The following is a 21,667-nucleotide window of genomic DNA, read 5'->3' as shown; positions in this document are numbered from 1 at the left end:
ATACTTATTCTTCACTGACAAAACTCCTAATTTAACTGCGGAGCTATCTATTGTTTTAAACTTTTCTATCGATCCTAATATTTCATACGGTAACCAACTATGACTGTAGCGCCAACACTAAGCTAGAGTGTCCGCATATTATCCGTACAAACTTTGAAGCCATGCTTTTATGTAATCAAGCTGAACAAATTTAGCATTCCTACACGGTTTAATATTTTGACATATTATATTCATGATCAGTAAATTTGACACATTTCTGATTTTAAATATTTTAAAGCCAAGCCAAATGTGCTGGGTGTCTTAATGAGCGCCATTTTCTAGGATTTTTAACGGAAGATAAATGTTCAAACTCACAGAATTTGAACGGTATAATTTTCTATTTCCAGAATATCTTAAAGTCAAGAACCTATAGATCGCCGACAATAGAATAGAATTTTAGATTAGTGTCATTAAGAATTTAGAGACGAACTATCTCTTGACTGACTAGCGACCCTCGAGAAAAATTACTCTAAATAAAATGAAAACGATTTACAAATAAAATGTTACTGCTTTTTACATTTTCTTGAACAGTATTTTTGATATCAGTGAATATACTAACTGAACTTTACTGCTCTCAAGGAGAAGACTTGGATTTTTTGTTTTAAATAGAAATTTCCTAATTATGGAATCATGACTGTATGTATATTACTGCAATTTTTGCCGCATGATTTGGGAAATCCGCGATTTCCGCGACAGAATTTTAACCACCCGCGATTTTCGCGCTTGGCTGGCCAAATCCGCTACAAATCCGCGAAAATCGCGAAATCCGCGAGAATCGCGAAATTCGCGCCTGTTGTAACAGCCCTGAATATTAGACTCTCCAGTTCTACCATTCCAAGTTCAATTTTTTGATATTTCAATTTAAATCTGATTTCACTCAACGATTGCTTATTTTTTTTCGATTATTTCATGTGTAGGTTTCTATAGTGTGAGTATTTTTTTCATTTTTTCAATCCATCTTTTTGTTCGACTGTTTCATTGATTCAATGAGTTTTGATTTTTATAAGTTCTTTGTGTCTTTGGTTCTTGAATTTTTGAATATTAAAGTTTTTAAGTCTCTGAGTCTTTAAGAATCCAAGTGAGTGAGCCTTTGTATCCTTGAGCCACTGAGGAATTCTTGAATTATTTGAGTTTTTTTTTTTGAGTCATTGGTGAAATAATTAGACAAATCAATCTGCTTGTCCTGTAGTGTAATCGTGCCATACAAACTCTAAGTTTTTGAATTTCAGAGTTTATCAGCATACCAGTCTCGGAGTCTTTGAGTAACATATACTCTCCTTGTATTTTTCTATCCTTCGGAAGGGAAGTAAAGCCGTTGGTCCCGAGATGAACTAGCCCAGGGCTAAAAATCTCGTTAATAAAGATAGAAAAAAAAATCTCCGAGTGCTCAAGTATCGAAGTATCTGATTTTTAAGTCCTCGATTCCTTTGAATCCTTGAATTCTTGAGTCTTTCAATCTTTGAATTTTTGAGTTGAAACTTTGACTAATTGAGTCTTTGTGTCATTGAGCTTGTTAATCTTAGAGTCCTTGAGACTTCGAGTGTCTCATTGCTTGAGTTTGCGAGTCTTTGAGCCTATTTAACTTCTCTAAGTCTCTAAGTCTTTCAGTTTAAGAGTGATTGAGTCTTCTAGTTTTCAAATCATTGAGTCTTCGAGATTTGAGTCTTTGAAACTTTGAATCTTTGAGTCTGAGTCTTTATGTCTTTAAGTTTGTGCATCTTCGAAACTCTGAGTCTCTGAGTCTGGCAGTATTTATGAATGTTTGAGTACTTTGAGTCTTCGAGTCTTTGACTCCGAGTTTTTGAATTTTGGCTTCTCTGAGTCTTTGCGAATTAGAATCTTCAAGTCTTCAATTTTTCGAACATTTGAGTGTTGAATCTTTTTATCTTTGAGTTTTTTGAGTCTTTAACTCTAAGTCTTTGATTATTTAAGAGTTCTGTTTGATCTTTCGACCTTGACGCTTGCTCCTACGTGGGCGAGCGACGAAGGCAGGATCAAACATGTCGCGCGTCGGTCTAGTAAGTGAAAAAGTGGCGTGATCGGTTAGTTCTTTTTGATCCTTTGACCTTGACGCTTGCTGCTGGACAGTGCGTCAAGAAAGCCAAGTTTTTTTTTCCTTTTCGGGTCGCGCGCCTTTTTTTCTGAGTGCTTTTATATAGCCGAGCAAACGAGTGAGGCTGAGAGTGGATTGTGGCTGCACAGTGAAGGATAAAGGATCAATTGGTGAGCTCGTTTCATGCTACTATTTCTAATCTATAAAATATGTATGACTGCACATTTAATCGTTACAATTATGGGACGTAAATATGAATTTTCAACAAACTATGAATTGTTCGTCACTGTGAGTGTCGACACAAACTCTGATTCATGAATTATTTATGTTTCACATTTTTTTTATTTTCAAAACACCCCTTTTTACCTTTATTTTTGTAATTAAAAAAAACTTTGAATGGTTCGATACTACAAGTGTAGACTTGCGAAAAGTTTACTTTATTCAACAAACTTTGGATGGTTCGCCACTGTAAGTGTCGGCATAAGAATAAGAGTGCTCTATGATGTTCCAACCAATCAAGTTTTTTGTTTTTTTTCAAATAAGTAAAATATAATAACACATGCTTTCGTCCTGACAGCTGTAGGAATGTTACATTTAGGTATTTGTTCAACAAACTTTGAATGGTTCGTCACCTCAAGTGTCGGCATAATTTTCCACTACATAGAAATTGTTCATATCAAATGAAAATATTATATTTACAAATAAGCATGTATATATCTCACAAATCATTATTTATCATGGTCTAATCGCTTATCAAAGTGAATCCTGTGACCCAACGATCCTTCCCATTAACAAACATCCCTCCCAGTAACCTTTGTGGAGATGCAGAGGCAAACACGGTCTCCAAATAGCAAAGGTTACACACTAACATTCCTTCCCCCAATCCCACCTGACTGCAAGGACGCGGCCGGCGCCGTTATTGACCCTGTATAAATAGAGGCACTGAATTATGCACATTGAAGAAGATTATGGCCAATCCCAGCCAAACTTCTAGTTGATTCTTTGTGCATTTTCACTGACTTCGGTCAATCACGGAATAGCAACCATTGATATGTGTCTAAGCTAAGCTAAGCTTAACTCTAAGTCTTTGATTATTTAAGTCTTTGAGTATTTGAGTGATTGAGCATTTGAGTGTTTGAGTCTTTGAGTATTTGGATCTTTGAGTCTATGAGTCACCAGCACTTATACACTGAGAGTGTCTGTTAATCCCAAGCAGTCATCTGGTTGGTGCCTTGTGTAAGTGCAGCTGATCTGGCGATACTGGAGTAGCAACCACGTGCGGCCAATCAAGCTCAAGTGTTGAGTCTGACTTCTTATATCTATGAATTTTTGAATCTTAGATCTTTGAGTCTTTGAATCTTTGAGTCTTGGAGTCGTTGAGTCTTCAAGTCTCTGTATCTCTGAGTATTTGAGTCTTTGAGCCTCTAAGTATTTGGAAACCTGAGTCTGGGAGTCTTTGAGTATTTAAGTCTCTATGTCCTTGAGTCATCGAGTGTTTAAGTATTCGAGTCTTGAAGTCTTTGAATCTTTGAGCCTATGAGCCTTCGAGTCCTTGAATTTTTTAGCCTTTGAGTCTTTCAGAGCTTAAGTTGAATCCCTGAATCTATGAACCTTTGTGTCTTTGAGTCTCTGAGTAATTGAATCTATGAGCATTTGAGCCATTCTATCTTTGAGCCTCTTAGTCTTCGAGTCTTTGAGTCTATGAGTCGTTGAGAATTTAAGTCTTTGAGTCCTCGAGTCTTTGAGTTTTGGAGTCTTTCAGTTTATAAGCCCGTCTAGGAGCCTGTAGTTTTGAGTCTTCCAGTCTTGGAGTCTTTGAGTCTTGGAGTCTTCGAGTCTTTGAGTCCTTGCGTCTTGGAATCTTTGATCTTTGATTTTTCGAGTCTTTGAGTCTATGAGTTTGTAGTTTTTAGTCTTTAAGAAACTAAGTCTTCTTTTTTTTAGGTCTTTTAGGGTTTTAGTTTTCGAATCTTTGAATCTCTGAGTCTATGAGTCTTAGAGTTTTTGAAATTTTAAGTCTTTCAGTATTTGAGTCGTTGAGTCTTTGAGCCCCTGAATCTGTGAATTGTTGTTTCTTTGAGCCTCTGAGTCTTTAAGTCTTTGAGTCTTTGATTTTACGAGTCTTCGAGTCTATGAGTTTGTAGTTTTCAGTCTTTAAGTATATGAGTCTTCAAACTTTAAGGTCCTTGAGTTTTTGAGGGTTGAGTGTATAAGAGACTTCAACTAAGAATCTCTGAGTCTATGAGTCTTCGAGTCTTTAAAACTTTAAGTCTTTTAGTGTTTGAGTCGTTTAGGTCTTTGAGTAATTGATTCTATTTATAAGTATAAGTATTTGAGCCTTTATATATTTGAGTCTCTTCATCTTTGAGTCTTTGTATTCCAGTATTTGAATCTTTAAGGTTTTGAGTCAATTTAGTGTTTGATTCTTTAAGTATTTGTGCTTTTTTTTGAATCTCTATATCTTTAAGTCTATGGAAATTTGAGACCTCGAGTCTTTAAAACATTTTGTCTTTGTGCCTTTTATTGTTGAGTCTTTGTAGCTTTGAATCATCTAATCATTGAGACTCTCAGTCTTCAAGTCTTTAAGTTTTTATGTCTTCGTATTCGTATTTGAGTCTCCATGTTTTCAAGCCTTTCAGACACCGGCGAAAAAAAAAGATTATTTTGCTATTCTTCATACAAATTGGCCAAGTTTGGAAACTTGGATCTAGACTCCTAGAGTTCCGATTGACCTGAAATTTCTACCGCTACTAGGAAATAACTTAAAATTTGTACAGTGAAACATTTCACACCATTTTGATCACACACTTTGAAGTTATCGCAAATGTCCCATATTGAAAGAAATGTCAACATTTTAGTTTTGATATATTTTGAAAAGTATGAATTTAATAGAAAAAAATTGCTCTAAATTCTTGTTTCTCTTATTAAATATAAAATTTCAAGTTATTTCCTAGTTGCGGTAAAAATTTCAGCCCAAGCTCTAGGAGCCTAGATCCAAGTCACCAAACTTGGTCATTTTGTATGGAAAACGGTTGAATGATCTTTTTCTTCGCCGGTCACTGTACGTCTCTGAGTCTTCAAGTCTGTAAAACTTCGAACCTTTAAGTCTGTGAGTCTTCAAGTCATTGAAATTTGATTTTTTTTGGTCCTCAGGTCTTTGAGTCCATCGTCTTTGAGTCTTTGGTTTTCATTTTATTTTTGTTTCCTTGAACCTATGTTTCTTAGATTATTTTATATGTTAAATCTTCAATTCTTTATTTTGCAATATATTTTTTAGATTATTTCTTTCTCTGATTATTTGATTCCGTGATTATCATATTTTGTCTACTAATTATAATGTATAAGCATCTTCCAACCAACCTCTATGTATCTCCTTGTTTCAAGCAATAAACAACGACCTGACGAGCCAAAAGAACAACACACAGCAAAAAAAATACTCACAGTGGCTTGGGCGGATCGCTGGCCAGCAGCGTACCGTCGTTCCGCGCCCGATCGTTCGGTTCTTCCGGTTCCGAGTCCGAGTCGGAGCTTTCGATCGGATCCAGCGGGTTGACCGGCGGCCCATGGTGGTGGTTGTTGTTATTGTTGTTGTTGTTGTTGCTGCTACCGTTGGACGCGGCAATACCCATGATGGGCTTACCACTGTTGCTGCTGCCGCCGCCTCCGATGCCACCGGATTGCTGCGATGACGGCTGTTGCGGTGGTTGCCGGTTGCTTCGTGGTGGCGCTTCCGGCTGTGCTTGCTGTGACTGTTGGGAGACGCCCAATTCATTTAGTTGTGCGGCTAACATGTCCAAATCCTATGCGAGGGTAGGAATTGGATTCGTGTGTGTGTTTGTGTGGGTGTGTGCGCGCGCGTGAGTTCATTGGATTTGGTGTGTGTGGGTGCGTGGACAAATGTGTTGGTGTGTTGTGGAGGCGGTGACGGACGGGGGGCAAGAACGAGGGTTGGACGGACAAAAGTGAACCGATTAGGAAAATGTGACCTTATTGTACAAACAACGAGATGGAAGTTGAAGGCAGCAAAATCCTTTGCTTCGGAATTATTACGATTTGATGAAATGGGGATTTTATTTGGCAGCGGGAAGAGCGAATGCAGTTTACATTTTAGGCAAAGCCAAATAATTTGCAGAAAGCGATTAATTCAAAACACTGAATCAATTTGTAATGCATGAAATTAAATTGGAAAGCAAATGCTGACTTGGTTTTAGCTACAGAGAACATTGAAATATTAGGGACATGTATCGAAAGCAATGCAATATTTTACGAACAAAAGACGATGAGACAGAGGGATGGCATGATGATAAAGTGTTAAACAGTTTGAGAAATGTTGAGTGATAGTATGGAGAACAATACAAATACTGTAAAACGGAACAACTTTGATAGTTTTTTTGGAGGAAAATCACATTATTTCTGCAGTCTTACTCTCAGTTTTTCGTTTTATATTTTTAAAACATATGAAAAACGCCAATATTCTTAAGTTTTGCTTTAGTGGTTTTGCCAAAAACAGGGTCTGCAACCCTAAAACAAATTACATAAAATTCAAAGTGGATAACAAATAATGAAAACTTTTGGCAAGAATATTACATTTCAGAAGTCAATCAAAAAGTGATTTCGAAGAATTCTGAAAGTTGTTTCAAAATTTGAAATTGAGTTGGGGCAAGCGTCAAACAGTCAACAACACGAGCGAGCGGAATATCAAATCGTGCGGTTTTTGGAATCTAGAAAGCTTCTACCGGAACAGTAACGCATACAAGAAAATAAGTTTCCACGGACAACCTTGAGGATACGAAAATGGAAAACCGGTTGGAAAAGCGGAAAATCTAATCTTCAAACAGCTGCCACCGGGAAAAGCTGTTTGCAACGGAACGATGTGGAAGCGCATGACGGATCGCTACATGTTAAATTGTTACACGAGAAAGTGCCTTGCGGATACGGAAATATGCTCGCTCTAGAGAGGTATGTAAGTGAAATTTGTTTGGAGCGGGCCGCGTTAAGTGGCGACAAAGGAAAATATGTGGAAACGTGAGTGGAATTTTCTGCAACTTTCCGAGTGACGGGAGTATCTGGAGCGCGAAATTAATTCGAGATGTTTTTTTTTTCATCTGAAGAAGTGCGGAATGGATGGCGACGAAGGCGAGAAAAAGGACACTTCATAATTTTATCGGATTAGTGGGGTAATTAGATTTAAGCGCTTGACGGGAAAGTGTGTTCAACTGCTTTTTCAATAACGATACCTATACGATATTGCTGTGTGCGTTTGAAATGCAAATATCAAATGCGGGAACACCAAACGCGATAAGATTTTCCACAAGAAATGCGATATCAAAGATAGATTTTTCTTGCTAGGTTGGCGGTGACTTACACTCCCGTGCATAAGTTTGGGTTCACCCCCTATAAAACATGCAAAAGTGTTCTGTCCATATCTCTGTGATTACACGTCCAATTGAAACTAACTAAGTCGCATTCGAAAGGCAGAGTTATTCTTACTTCGTATGTATTTTTCCATAAACATTCTTTGAACTTTGTATACTAAATTTTTACTTAAAGTTGTGACATTTTTCAAAAAACACACTGAAAAATCATATCTAATTTCCTCAGCATTGAGTCGACCAAAATTTTAAATCAAAGCGTCATTAGAATCGTAATCTTATATTCTTTGAAGAGACCCCACGAAATTTTGGCGGAAAAATCTGGAAAGTATTCAAAATCAATGAAACAGTCAGTCAAGACATCGTGCAAAAGTTTGGGTTCACCTGAACTTACTTAAATCTGTGAAATCTCAAACCAATCATGTACGCGCCATTATTTGCGCTCAAAAAAGCTTTAAACTATTAAAATCGGTTGAAAAACGGCAGAGATATTGACAAAAATGATGTGCGTGCGGCTCAGGTGAACCCAAACTTTTGCACGATTTGCATCATACTGAGGGGTGAACCCAAACTTTTGCACGATGACTTGACTGACTGTTTCATTGATTTTGAATACTTTCCAGATTTTTCCGTTAAAATTTCGTGGGGTCTCTTCAAAGAATATAAGATTACGATTCTAATGACACTTAGATTTAAAATTTTAGTCGACCCAATGCTGAGGAAATTAGATATGATTTTTCAGAGTGTTTTTTCTGAAAAATGTCACAACTTTAAGTAAAAATTTAGTATAAAAAATTCATAAAATGTTTTTGGAAAAATACATACGAATTAAGAACAAACTCTTTGCCTTTCGAATGCGGCTTAAAGAATTTCAGTTGGACGTGTAATCACAGAGATATGGACAGAACACTTTTATATGTTTTTGAGGGGGTGAACCCAAACTTTTGCACGGGAGTGTAGATGATTGTTGCTAGGTGTCCTTTGATCCGCATTTGGAGCACATTCAATCAAGATTGTATGACATTTGCCAGAAAACCATTTGCCAGAATCAATTTGCCAGAATGATTTTTGCCAGAAAACCATTCCCCAGAATGAACCATTCGCCAGAAAGCCATTCCCCAGAATGGACCATTTGCCAGAAAACCATTCCCCAGAATCATTTTTTGTAATTCGTTTTCAACCTCGATATCAATTGATCGACATATTTGTGAAGATGCATCGAAGCCAAACCTCAAATTTTCAAGAGCGCAAATATAGAGACCGAAACAGCCATTCCAGCTGAAAATTTAATCGATTGGTCACCACCAGCGTGTGACCAATCGATTAAGTTTTCAGCTCAAACCGCTGGCTGGTTCTCGAGGTTTATGCTCTTGAAAATTTGAGGTTTGGCTTTGATGCATCTTCACCTCAAGCCTACCGAAATTTTCGATATTTGTCATTTTGTATCTTTAATATACTCATATTATTTGCACTTATAGCATGAAACATTGTGTAGTCAACTTTCACATTATTTACATCAAGAGGATTGGACTACTAGCACTGCACAGCTGCAGCGCAAAATTAATTAAAATTTAGCGTCACTTCTACAGTACTTCACTCGCATCGTAAATATTGCTCCAAATAATGTTTATATCTTTGTAATATTATAACAAGTATAAAACAACGCAACTGATCGATCCGTGTTATTTAGTCTATGTTGTTAAAATCCTTCGCATACAATTTTATGCAATTTTCACTACTTACATAACTGATCTGAGAACAAAAAAGCTGAAACGTTTGACACGAATTAGTTTAGTTGTATAGTTTCTGAAATATGAATAGTGTATTTTTGCGGAAAAAAATTGCAAAACAATTAAAAAGAACAGCCTTTGAGTGAAAGAAGGGAAAATTATGTTTGAAATATGATCAGTTTAGCGCCAATAATCATTGGAACAATATAACTCAAATGACTACCCAATGTTCTTTCGGTCATATATTTAAATACATTATTCAGTCCTTGAAAAGAACGTTAAACTGCTTTACTCTTAATAATAATTTGAACCGCATTATTTATTGTTTTAAAGTAGTTTTACAACATTTGCGACAGGCTGCCGGAAAACTCTTCAATCTTTAGTGTTTACCCTGATTGCTAGTTTTAGCTACATGGAACCGGAGATATTTTGAAATTCTTAGCAGGACTGCTACTTGGCCATGATTAATGGTGGAAACTAAAAAAACACACATATATTGGTTTCTCATATTCTGTCGCTTGCTCTACGAAACAAGTCGGTTATGAAGATTAATGTTTTCGGAATCACTCGAATAATCTTCAATGAGAAATTAGATGAAGGTCATGGTAAATATTCCATTATTGAATCACTTTCAATTTAGTTTTTTTTTTTATTTGAGGACATATATTGATTGTCCATTTCCCAATATTTGCATTTTTTTTACATAAATCCTTTTTACAGACATTTTTATTGACAGCAGTCCTATATTGATTTTTTTTAGCTGTAATTATTTAAAATTAAGATGACAAAACCTTGTTTATATTACTTCCATTCCTTCTGTTAACTGCAGGCAGAAACACACAGTACAATTATAAAGACTAGCCAATAATATAAAGAAGGGTAAATCTAGAATGAAGCATATAAGTCCTTGAATTAGTTAGCCCTAAAGAACAGCCTAATCTTCAAAGAAGGGAAAATCATTAATAGAATGTTGAAAAAACAGTTGCCTATAAGGGGTTGTCCATTAACAACGTGGTCAATTCTTTCGGATTTTTTACCTCCTCCTTTTTCACCTCGTCCATACAAAAATTTAAAAAGAATTGTTTGTATCGTGGTCATTGGCCAGGCCCCCTTCCATCCTCCCATAAATGATCACATGGTTAATGGACGACCCCTAATAGCTTGTATAAAATTGATGACTATTTTAACATAAAAAAAACAGTTATTTCTCAGAAACTATGAAAACCTCGGAAATCTATTACACCTTCTTCTTCTTATCTTGTGTTACGTCCCAACTGGGACAGAGCCAAATCTCAGCTTTGTGTTCTTACGAGCACCTTCACAGTTATTAACTGAGAACTTTTATTGCCAATTGATCATTTTTGCATGTGTATAACGTATTGCCGATATGAATATGCTCTATGCCCTGGGAAATCGAGAAAATTTTCAATCCAATAAAATCTTCGCCCAGTGGAAAACGAACTCACGTCCGTCAGCTTGCTGAATAGCTGCATGTTTACCCCTACAGCTATCTATATAATAAGTTTATGATATCATTATTAGTTTAAAACATTTTATCAAACAAAAAGCTTAAAAACTTACGTCACAATTATTTTGCATATAATTATGTATCATACGCTGAAAATCATAATGATTCGAAAGATATTACACACCTAAATATTGCTACACAAAGCAAAGTAATGTAGTAATATTTTTTCTGGGAAATGGTCTTTCTGGGCAATGACTTTCTGGGGAATGGTCCATTCTGGCAAATGGTTTTCTGGCAAATGATCCATTCTGGCAAATTGATTCTGGCAAACGGCTTTCTGGCAAATGGTTTTCTGGCAAATGTCATACAACCTCAATCAATATTTGCACCTCAAATGCAAACAGCAATAATATAAAGAGCAGAAGTTGCAACTTCAACATGTTTAAAATGATTCAATGTTAAGTTAATTCTATGAAGAAATCTTTGACAGAGCTTGACAATCAAAAAATCAATAATACAGTATTTGCTAGAAATTTCCGGAGCAATTTAAAATGAAATTCCCGAATACAAATCCCAAATACAAGATCTTTAACAAACTTTCATAAACTGCATCAATACTTCTGATTGAGAGCTATCAGCTTTCAGGAGTTCAAGAGATATTCTGTAAATGAGGGATGGGTCTAAAAGCACCACAACGATTTTCTCAATAAATTTATCAGAGATTTCTCCGAATAATCATCGAATCCGATCAAATTAATCATCAATCAATCAGTCAATCAATCAATCAGTCAATCAATCAATCAGTAAGTTGATCGAAAGTATTTGTCATTTGATGACTCTCCATGGTATTAACTTCAATTTGTCAAAAATGTCGAATGTGACTGTTTTGCAGTTATGGGCAGTTCAGAGATTACACAAAAATAGTTATAAGAATTATCAATGAATCTAGTGGAATCATTTTTATTTCCAAACTGCGTGCTATATTTTAGAAATACTATGCTTTCCAAATTTGTAAACCACACGCATTTTTATTCATCTGTCTAAAAAATAGGAATCCGAACAGGGAGCAGGAAATGTTCTTATGTTTTAATAGGGATACCTCAGGAAATCCGACCTGGCAAATCTCAGAGTTTGTTTCCAAGTTTATTTTTTAAATTTATCGTGACATTACCTAAAAATTTCATATACAATACACAGTCAAGTAGTTGATATTAAAGGGATCATCGACTCGTGGAACAAAAATGCTTTGGAAAGCTGTGAGAAGGGACAGTTCTAGCAAACATGAAATTTTATTCTCAGTATGGTTCCATGAGTCGATATCCAGTCAAAAGTCATCGAATCTTGAAGATTCCTTCAGAAATGATCTAGTATCCTAATTCACGGATTTTCCAAAAATTCATCAAAAAAATCGAAAATTTCATCATGAGTGCTTCGAGAAGCCCAAGCAGGACAGTTCGGTTTTGCGTCGTCCGATTGATTTAGCTGACGGATTCGCGCGTTTTCGTTGCCGGAGAATTTTTTTCCCCCTGTTTTGGAGCGTCTTGCTGGGTAGTGCTTTGTGAAGCCCAAGCAGGACAGTTCGGTTTTGCGTCGTCCGATTGATTTAGCTGACGGATTCGCGCGTTTTCGTTGCCGGAGAATTTTTTTCCCCCTGTTTTGGAGCGTCTTGCTGGGTAGTGCTTTGTGAAGCCCAAGCAGGACAGTTCGGTTTTGCGTCGTCCGATTGATTTAGCTGACGGATTCGCGCGTTTTCGTTGCCGGAGAATTTTTTTCCCCCTGTTTTGGAGCGTCTTGCTGGGTAGTGCTTTGTGAAGCCCAAGCAGGACAGTTCGGTTTTGCGTCGTCCGATTGATTTAGCTGACGGATTCGCGCGTTTTCGTTGCCGGAGAATTTTTTTCCCCCTGTTTTGGAGCGTCTTGCTGGGTAGTGCTTTGTGAAGCCCAAGCAGGACAGTTCGGTTTTGCGTCGTCCGATTGATTTAGCTGACGGATTCGCGCGTTTTCGTTGCCGGAGAATTTTTTTCCCCCTGTTTTGGAGCGTCTTGCTGGGTAGTGCTTTGTGAAGCCCAAGCAGGACAGTTCGGTTTTGCGTCGTCCGATTGATTTAGCTGACGGATTCGCGCGTTTTCGTTGCCGGAGAATTTTTTTCCCCCTGTTTTGGAGCGTCTTGCTGGGTAGTGCTTTGTGAAGCCCAAGCAGGACAGTTCGGTTTTGCGTCGTCCGATTGATTTAGCTGACGGATTCGCGCGTTTTCGTTGCCGGAGAATTTTTTCCCCCTGTTTTGGAGCGTCTTGCTGGGTAGTGCTTCGAGAAGCCCAAGCAGGACGGTTCGGTTTTGCGTCGTCCGATAGAGTTTGTTGACGGTTTCGCGCGTGTTTTCGTCGCCGGAGATTTTTTTTTTTTTTTTTTTCCCTTTGTTTTGGAGCGTCTTGCTGGGTACGTATTTGGGAAGGCCCAAGCAAGACGGTTTATTTTCGGGACGCCAAGAAGTTTTGCTGTCAGTGTCAGTTTTGTGTTCAGTCGAGAATGGATGGCCAACTGGTGAGTTCGTTTCATGCTTATGATAACACATATTTTCTTGAAAGCGTAACTTTTATGTAATATTAAAACAAACTTTGTATGGTTTGTCACTATAGGTGTCGGCATTATGCTTTTTTCTTATACAATTTGAATATACATATATTTTTCTCTTTTTGACATTATTAAAAATTATCCTTTGAATTGTTCGACATTGTGAATGTTGACGTATTTTCTAAAACTTCTACCATATCGAGACAAAATGCACAGTAATACTCATATGTAATTTTCAAACAAACTATGTATGGTTCGTCACTACAAGTGTCGGCATTATTCCTGTTTCATATAAGTTAAAATATATACATGTAATTTTCAGTTTTCGTCATTAATAAAAACGTCTTTTGAATTGTTCGACATTATAGATGTTGACGTAATTTTTCCAAAAACTTCTCGAGACAAAAATACAAAACTAGCTTTAAATACAAGTCGTATATTTCCCCCTTGTCCATGGATCGCATCACCGACCAGAGGTGACTCCCAGATCTTTTCCTTCCTCACTAATAAACACCCTTCCCGTGGTGATTGTGGAGATGCAGAGGTATTCTCGGTCTCTAGAAGCAACAATCATTACACCCTAACATTCCTTCCCCATCCCAACTGACTGTAAGGACTTGGCCGGCGCCGTTATTGATCAATAATATTAGATCTGCTAAAATTGCACTTCGAGAGTAAGCGGAAACTCCCATCCCTTATTCATTTGGATCGTAGTGCAATTCTTACCAGTTCCGATCAATCACGGAGTAGCAACCATTGACATGTACAGTCAGTTTATGCTATGCTATGCTATGCTATGCAAAACACCCCTTTCTTTTTACCTTTATTTTTGTAATAAAAAAAACTTTGAATGGTTGGACACTACAAGTGTAGACTTCCGAAAGGTTCACTTTATTCAACAAACTTTGGATGGTTCGTCACTGTAAGTGTCGGCATAAGAATAGGAGTGTTAGGAATGTTTCATTTAGGTATTTGTTCAACAAACTTTGAATGGTTCGTCACCCCAAGTGTCGGCATAATCATGTTTATATCTCACAAATAATTATTTATCATGGTCTAATTGCTTATCAAAGTGAATCCTGTGACCCAACGATCCTCCCCATTAACAAACATCCCTCCCAGTAACCTTTGTGGAGATGCAGAGGCAAACACGGTCTCCAAATAGCAAAGGTTACACACTAACATTCCTTCCCTCAATCCCACCTGACTGCAAGGACGTGGCCGGCGCCGTTATTGACCCTGTATAAATAGAGGCACTGAATTATGCACACTGAAGAAGATTATGGCCAATCCCAGTCAAACTTCTAGTTGATTCTTTGTGCATTTTCACTGACTTCGGTCAATCACGGAATAGCAACCATTGATATGTGTAGTCAGTCTAAGCTAAGCTAAGCTAAGCTAAATTCATCAAAAAAAAAAAATCGAAAATTTCATCATGATTTGTTCCAAGAATACCTCTTGATATTTGTTAAGAAAGTTCTTTGCAGATTTTAGACATCAGATTTTCTCAAGGAAGCCCTTACAGATTTCTTCAAAAATTGAACCAGTAGGGGAATTAGGGGCATAATGGACACATCAAGCAAACGCTTTTTTGAAGACCATACAATGACATTTTTTTTTTCAATTTACCCCAGGCTACTTTTCAAGTTTGATATTAATACGATGTGCTTCATTCATTCATGGTAATAAAAATCATATCATATGTCAGAAAAGTGAGATAGAAAATTAGGTCGAAAACAAGGCTGGTAAAAAGGTATCGGGGCAAAATGAACACTTGTATGAAATTTGATGATTCCAAAATATTTAATGACTCTCAGTCGTTCCGATTTGTAAAAAGACTCTCCCTCTATCATAAGAGCTAAAAAGAACCTTTCTGGATTCGTTACTATGCTCAAAAATGAGATTCTACCTTTGCCTTGCTTATATGCCAATTTGAAGCAGAGAAAAACTTAAAGACAAATTTCAAAGGACAACTTTTTTACCGTCAAACATTTCAAATGCAATACAGATTTCATACAGTGTATGAACTTTTGATGAAGTATGCATAATATCAGAGATTGAGTGGGTGTCCATTTCTCCCTAGGTGTCCATTATACCCCTAATCCCCCTAATTTCTCCAAAGATCCGAGGATATCTTAGGATTTCCTCTACAATTTTCGTTTCAACCAGAAATTCTGGGAAATTCTATTTCCAGGAGCATATTTAGGAATTCTTCATGAGATTGTTCCAGAAATTTCTTAAAATTCGGTCTGATAAATTTCTCCAGGCAATAGATTTCCTGCTTTGCTTTTGTCCACAGTTGATCAGCAGAAGTTTTCTCATTTCATTCTGTTTGGGAAAAGGCATCTAACTTCAAATTTCTTGTAAATGAAAGCTTTCATCGAAAAAAATACTTGGTAGGAGTGTTATCCAGCATCATTATGCACAACCGGCACCAAATATTTTTTTTAGAAAATAGTCTCCAATTTTGAGAAATAATTGGTTAGATGCATTTTGCCATACAAATAGTTTACTCGATACCTTTTAGCGATTTTTCGTGCATAGACACTAGCGCATGTGCGTTACTATGTAGCGAATCAGGTCATGTATGGGTTCATTCACATATTTCATAACACAAAAAATAGCCATTTTGACACCCACTCACATAACACTTTTTGTATGAATGTTTTACAAATTTTGTATGAGCCGTAACAACATGGAGACACCCACCCATCGCCTTCAGCGTTAAGAAATTTGTGAATAAGCCCTATGTAACCCATTGTTAGAATAAAAAGGTGTACAAGTTCGAGTGGGGCATAGTTTCTTTTCAAGAATTTTAGCTCAATCCAAAATCAATGTTATAAATGTTATGATGGTTCGAATGCTATTCAAGTAAGTGACTTTCATTGCAAATATCATATAAATCGATTGAGATTTGAGAAAGTTATAGCGATTTGTTGTTTTTAGACATGAAAATTGTAAATCTCGGTCGAACTTCCATTGCATGGAACAAAATTAAAATAAAATATTTTTTTAACTTTTTATGTAAGGGCTTAGCTAGGCCTATCGTAAGGATGTTTTGAGATGTATTTGTTTTTTGCAAGAATGTTTGGAAACCAATTTTGGCTCATAGTGGGGCAAAAGTTCGAGCCCTATATCATCGAATCCCAAAATGTCGAATGCCAAAACGTCGAATCCCAAAACGTCGAAAGCAGTATTTTTTTAGCGAAGGTATTTGGATAAATAGTGTTGCTAAGGAAAAAATGGTTGCGATGCGAACGGTGTTGGAAACAGCAAAATTTGCAATTTACATCACAGTAAGCATAGAACAAATTTTAAGAAAAATGTCACTCTTACATCCATTTCTGTCGAGGAAAGAAGTACATTAGGAAGCTAATTGAAATTGAAGCCCAAGAGATGCAGAAATGATCAAACTAGTCAATCTTCATGTTGGGGAATGTAGGTTCGTGGCTTATACATTCAGCAATGCATTCCGCAGATCCCTAAGTTGTGTGTAAAATCGGGTTTCTTTTCTTTCCCAACTCTTTTTTCCAGGCACATCCGTCAATCCTAGTTCTTTCCTTCCGATAATAATGTTTACCAGTCACATTCAATTGAACCACCTCACGCGCGAATATTGCCTGCTTTATTGCATGCATATAGATTGATCACTGAGTAATCTATTAGTGTTGTACAAACTGATCGGTTTCGTCTCTCTTCGTGTTCCGAGAATATGTTATTGTACGATTGTTACAATAGTGTTTGTAGTTTATGTTTCGTTTGTATAACTAATTCAATATGATGTGAACTAATTACTGACAACTAAGATGTGATTTTGGGCAAATAGGGTTTTTTTTATTCTTTAACAACTTACTCATTCTTTCCTTGGATAAGTACACTAAAATCAAATGATTGATTTTCTTTTCAGAAACAGATTTTCAAAATTAAATATACATAAATCAGGATCTCTAGCAAGTTTATAATATGTACTAAAGAATGGAGTTCTAAAAATCGATTCATTTTATGTGTAGAGAATTTATATAGTTTGATCATTTATACGATCGAAAAAAAAGTATTTAATAGTAAAAACGGTACAGGTATTGTCGAGTAAATGATAATCGACTTAAGTAGGGTACCATTTAATTCCAACTAAAAATCATTGATAGTTTCAGTTCAAAATATTTGTTTGACTACAATAAGCACTTTGATGAAAGTGTTTTGAAACCTGAAAATTAAAAACAAATATTTTAAACAATTCCATCAAGTATTAGCAATTTGCAATTTGAGTTTTTACTACACTGTCCAAGACCAACTAAAAAAAGAAAATATATAGAAAAATATATTCTTCACTGTCTGAACTTGTCAAAGCATTATTTGGTATTTGCATTTCACGTTTAATTTTTATCGATTTTCTCCTTATTTCCTCAATTAAAATAGAATAAATTGAAGTTTTACCACATATTCACATTGTTTTCTTTTCGACGTTTTGTCCCTTCGACGTTTCATCCTTTCGACGTTTTGACATTCGACATTTTGTCTTTCGACGTTTTGTCCCTTCGACGTTTTGACATTCGACGTTTTGGCATTCGACATTTTGTCTTTCGACGTTTTGTCACCCAATCATATCATCTCCCGAGAAAACTTGTTAATCGACTAGAACCTTAAAGCTAACAAAATATAACATTTTTCTATAGTTTAGCGAAAAAAAATGCTATTTTTGAATATATCACAATTAATCTTGTTTTAGGAAAATGTCTGACTCAAAATTAGTGTGTTTTTTTTTAACATCATTTTACGGCGAGTGAAGTAACAACTGGTGAAACTCCTAACGCAATACATAAAAAACTTTTATAGGAGAGAACGCTTGCAAGCATCATTTCTATTAACCTTTGAGGAAGTCTTATAATAATCGCTAAAACACCAAACCAAACCTTGGATAATATCCTCCAGAGTAGTTCCTAAAAACTAGGAGGAATACTTAGAGAAATTTATGTAAAAATCGTGGGAGGATTTACAAAAATAATTGATGGAGCATTGTTAGCGTTAGCGTAGTTACGGTATACTTCGTAGATTGGATACTAGCAACATTCATGTTTCTTTTTAATGATCTCATCCTGACTACTTTCAAGAACAAGGCAGGGGAGTATACCTTGTTCAAATCATAAACAAGAAAACTAAAAGCATGAATATCGCTATTCCCGGCCACGCCCATCTTTACCGTAACTTGGGATAGGGGAAGGAAATGTTGATGTAGCACTTACTTAATGAGAGGCCACCGACTCAGTGACACCCTCATAAGTGCTACGGAGTTGGAGGTTGGGGAAGGTATATTGTCAGGATTCGCCTAGAAAGCTGGCGATAGACCATAAATATGTGTTATTTAAGCGTTTTCAAATTAATCTTTTGAATGCCGGCAATCAAAAGAGAAAGCAATAGCTTATTTATAGTATAAATAGTATTTCGCGAAATGCTTGTCGATTGTGCAGTAATATTTTTGCTCAATAACCAGCAAAAAGCAAAACCGATCCCTCCAGGGTCATCGGATTGTATAAAATAACGATACGCGTAAAAAAAAATCTCCGGCGACAAAAACACGCGCGAAACCGTGAGCAAAATCTATCTGACGACGCAAAACCGAACTGTCCTGCTTGGGCTTCACGAAGCACTACCCAGCAAGACGCTCCAAAACAGGTAAAAATAAACAAAAAAAATCTCCAGCGACGAAAACACGCGCGAAACCGTGAGCTTAATCTATCGGACGACGCAAAACCGAACTGTCCTGCTTGGGCTTCACGAAGCACTACCCAGCAAGACGCTCCAAAACAGAAAAAAAATCTCCGGCGATGAAAACATGCGCGAAACCGTGAGCTAAATCTATCGGACGACGCAAAACCGAACTGTCCTGCTTGGGCTTCACGAAGCACTACCAAAATAATTGATGGAGCATTGTCTGGTATGAAACTCTAAATTAACTTTGACTGATTGCATTCACAACCTGAGATATTATTCGAGAAATCTTTGAAAGAGAGTGTAAATTTAATACAATGTTCTAAACTTTGCGTGTTACAGAATCTTGAGAACGAATTTTAAACTAATGTCCAAAGTTTATCGAATCCGTAACAAATTTCCGAAGTTTGTGAAACTTATAATCTTCTTCTTCTTCTTTCTGGCGTTACGTCCCAACTGGGACAAAGCCTGCTTCTCAGATTAGTGTTCTTATGAGCACTTCCACAGTTATTAACTGAGAGCTTTCTTTACCGATTGACCATTTTTGCATGCGTATATCGTGTGGCAGGTACGAAGATACTCTATGCCCTGGGAATCGAGAAAATTTTCTTCACGAATAGATCCTCGACCAGCGGGATTCGAACCCACGACCCTCAGCATGGTCATGCTGAATAGCTGCGCGTTTACCGCTACGGCTATCTGGGCCCCTTAAAAAACTTATGATCTCATAGTGAAAACTTATTCTTCAAATCTCAATAAAGGATTGCCAAAAAGTACAAGTCGATTGAAAATGAACCAAAAAAGTTAGTTTGCATTTTACAGTACACAATGGTGTTTAAACTAAAGCTTAAATTAGAAATAGTAGTTTGTATTTTTCGCCTTAAATAGTGAAACGTTATTTCGGCCCAACAACCTCTTCGGTCTAACGGCCTGGGTTCTTTTCCGTTATGTTTCGCAAAATGGTTCTTAAATCTTTCATAGTATTTGCCATGATTTCATTAATGCGGTCATTGTTATCTATACAAATCATAGGCAATTTTATACAAAAGCACTTCTTTGGGGAACAGCCTTTGTTTAATAGAAGAAGCAGTAGTGTGTGTTTTTACACCTTAAATAGTCAAATGTTTTTCGGCCTAAAAAGCTTGGATGGTTCGTAACTACAATTATCGACATATAACCTTATTCTTAATTTATATACAGAGCTAGGCAAATGCAACTACTTTAAATCTCGAATTACTGTCAGCAGAGAAAATCTCATGGATATTCAAAATTCATCATCTCTGAAAAAGGAAATAAATGATAAAATTCCTCAGCATTAACGGCAAACTTAATCATCAAAATTCATTAAAGCTCTTTCATACGCCAGACTTGCGAACGAATTCCTGGAAAAAAATGCTTGATGCACACAATGGCAAATATTTGGCTAGGATTGGTTTATGCCTTGTCCAATATTTGCACATTTGACAAAACGTGTACTGATAGCTTAAGAATTGATTTAAAATTCAACTCTCACTCACACACAAGATAGCTTCCTAGCTTTATCGATTTTCAATGAACTAGCATAGCATAGCATAGCATAGACTGACTGTACATGTCAATGGTTGCTACTCCGTGATTGATCGGAACTGGTAAGAATTGCACTACGATCCAAATGAATAAGGGATGGGAGTTTCCGCTTACTCTCGAAGTGCAATTTTAGCAGATCTAATATTATTGATCAATAACGGCGCCGGCCAAGTCCTTACAGTCAGTTGGGATGGGGAAGGAATGTTAGGGTGTAATGATTGTTGCTTCTAGAGACCGAGAATACCTCTGCATCTCCACAATCACCACAGGAAGGATGTTTATTAGTGGAGGAGGAAAAGATCAGGGAGTCACCTCTGGTCGATGATGCGATCCTTGGACAAGGGGGAAATATACGACTTATATTTAAAGCTAGTTTATTATAAATTTATTTAGTATGCTTGTCTCGAGAAGTTTTTGGTAGAAGCTTTAAAAAATACGTCAACATCTATAATGTCGAACAATTCAAAAGAAGTTTTTATTAATGACGAAAACTGAAAATTACATGTATATATTTTAAATTATATAAAACAGGAATAATGCCGACACTTGTAGTGGCAAACTATACATAGTTTGTTTGAAAATTACATATGAGTATTACTGTGCATTTTGTCTCGATATGGTAGCAGTTTTAAAAAATACGTCAACATTCACGTCGAACAATTCAAAAAATAATTTTTATTAATGTCAAAAAGAGAAAAATATATGTATATTGAAATTGTATGAGAAAAAAGCAGAATGCCGACACTTAAAGTGACGAACTGGTTTATTTATTTTAAGTTTGTTTTAATATTACTTAAAAGTTACGCTTTCAAGAAAAAATGTGTTATCACAAGCATGAAACGAACTCACCAGTTGGTAATCCATCCTCGACTGAACACAAAACTTCTTGGCGTCCCGAAAACAAACCGTCTTGCTTGGGCCTTCCCAAATACCTACCCAGCAAGACGCTCCAAAACAGAAAAAAAAATCTTCGGCGACGAAACCACGCATGAAACCGTGAGCAAAGCCTATCTGACGACGCAAAATCGAACCGTCCTGCTCGGGCTTCACGAAGCACTACCCAGCAAGACGCTTCAAAACAGGGAAAAAAAAATCTCCAGCGACGAAAACACGCGCGAAACCGGGAGCAACATCTATCGGACGACGCTAAACCGAACTCGCTT

At 36.7% G+C, this 21,667-nt stretch overlaps 1 protein-coding gene across 13 annotated transcripts in view; it reads right to left on the bottom strand.

Moving 5' to 3' along the window:
- Positions 1-21,667, bottom strand: part of LOC5568326 (serine/threonine-protein kinase mig-15) — a 273,939-nt gene that overhangs the window by 45,112 nt on the left and 207,160 nt on the right. For 11 of the 13 annotated variants that reach the window (XM_021841360.1, XM_021841366.1, XM_021841362.1 and 8 more), the window contains one exon: positions 5,534-5,892. In XM_021841360.1, the coding sequence (XP_021697052.1) occupies positions 5,534-5,892 (359 nt within the window). The remainder of the gene's footprint in view (positions 1-5,533; positions 5,893-21,667) is intronic. The other 2 variants (XM_021841367.1, XM_021841368.1) reach the window with 1 other exon arrangement.

This window comes from Aedes aegypti, chromosome 2 (genome assembly GCF_002204515.2).
Source record: "Aedes aegypti strain LVP_AGWG chromosome 2, AaegL5.0 Primary Assembly, whole genome shotgun sequence".
In the NCBI taxonomy this organism is placed as follows: Eukaryota; Metazoa; Arthropoda; class Insecta; order Diptera; family Culicidae; genus Aedes; species Aedes aegypti.
Note: the sequence above shows the minus strand (reverse complement) of the source record. Positions and strands in the feature narration are given on the sequence as shown.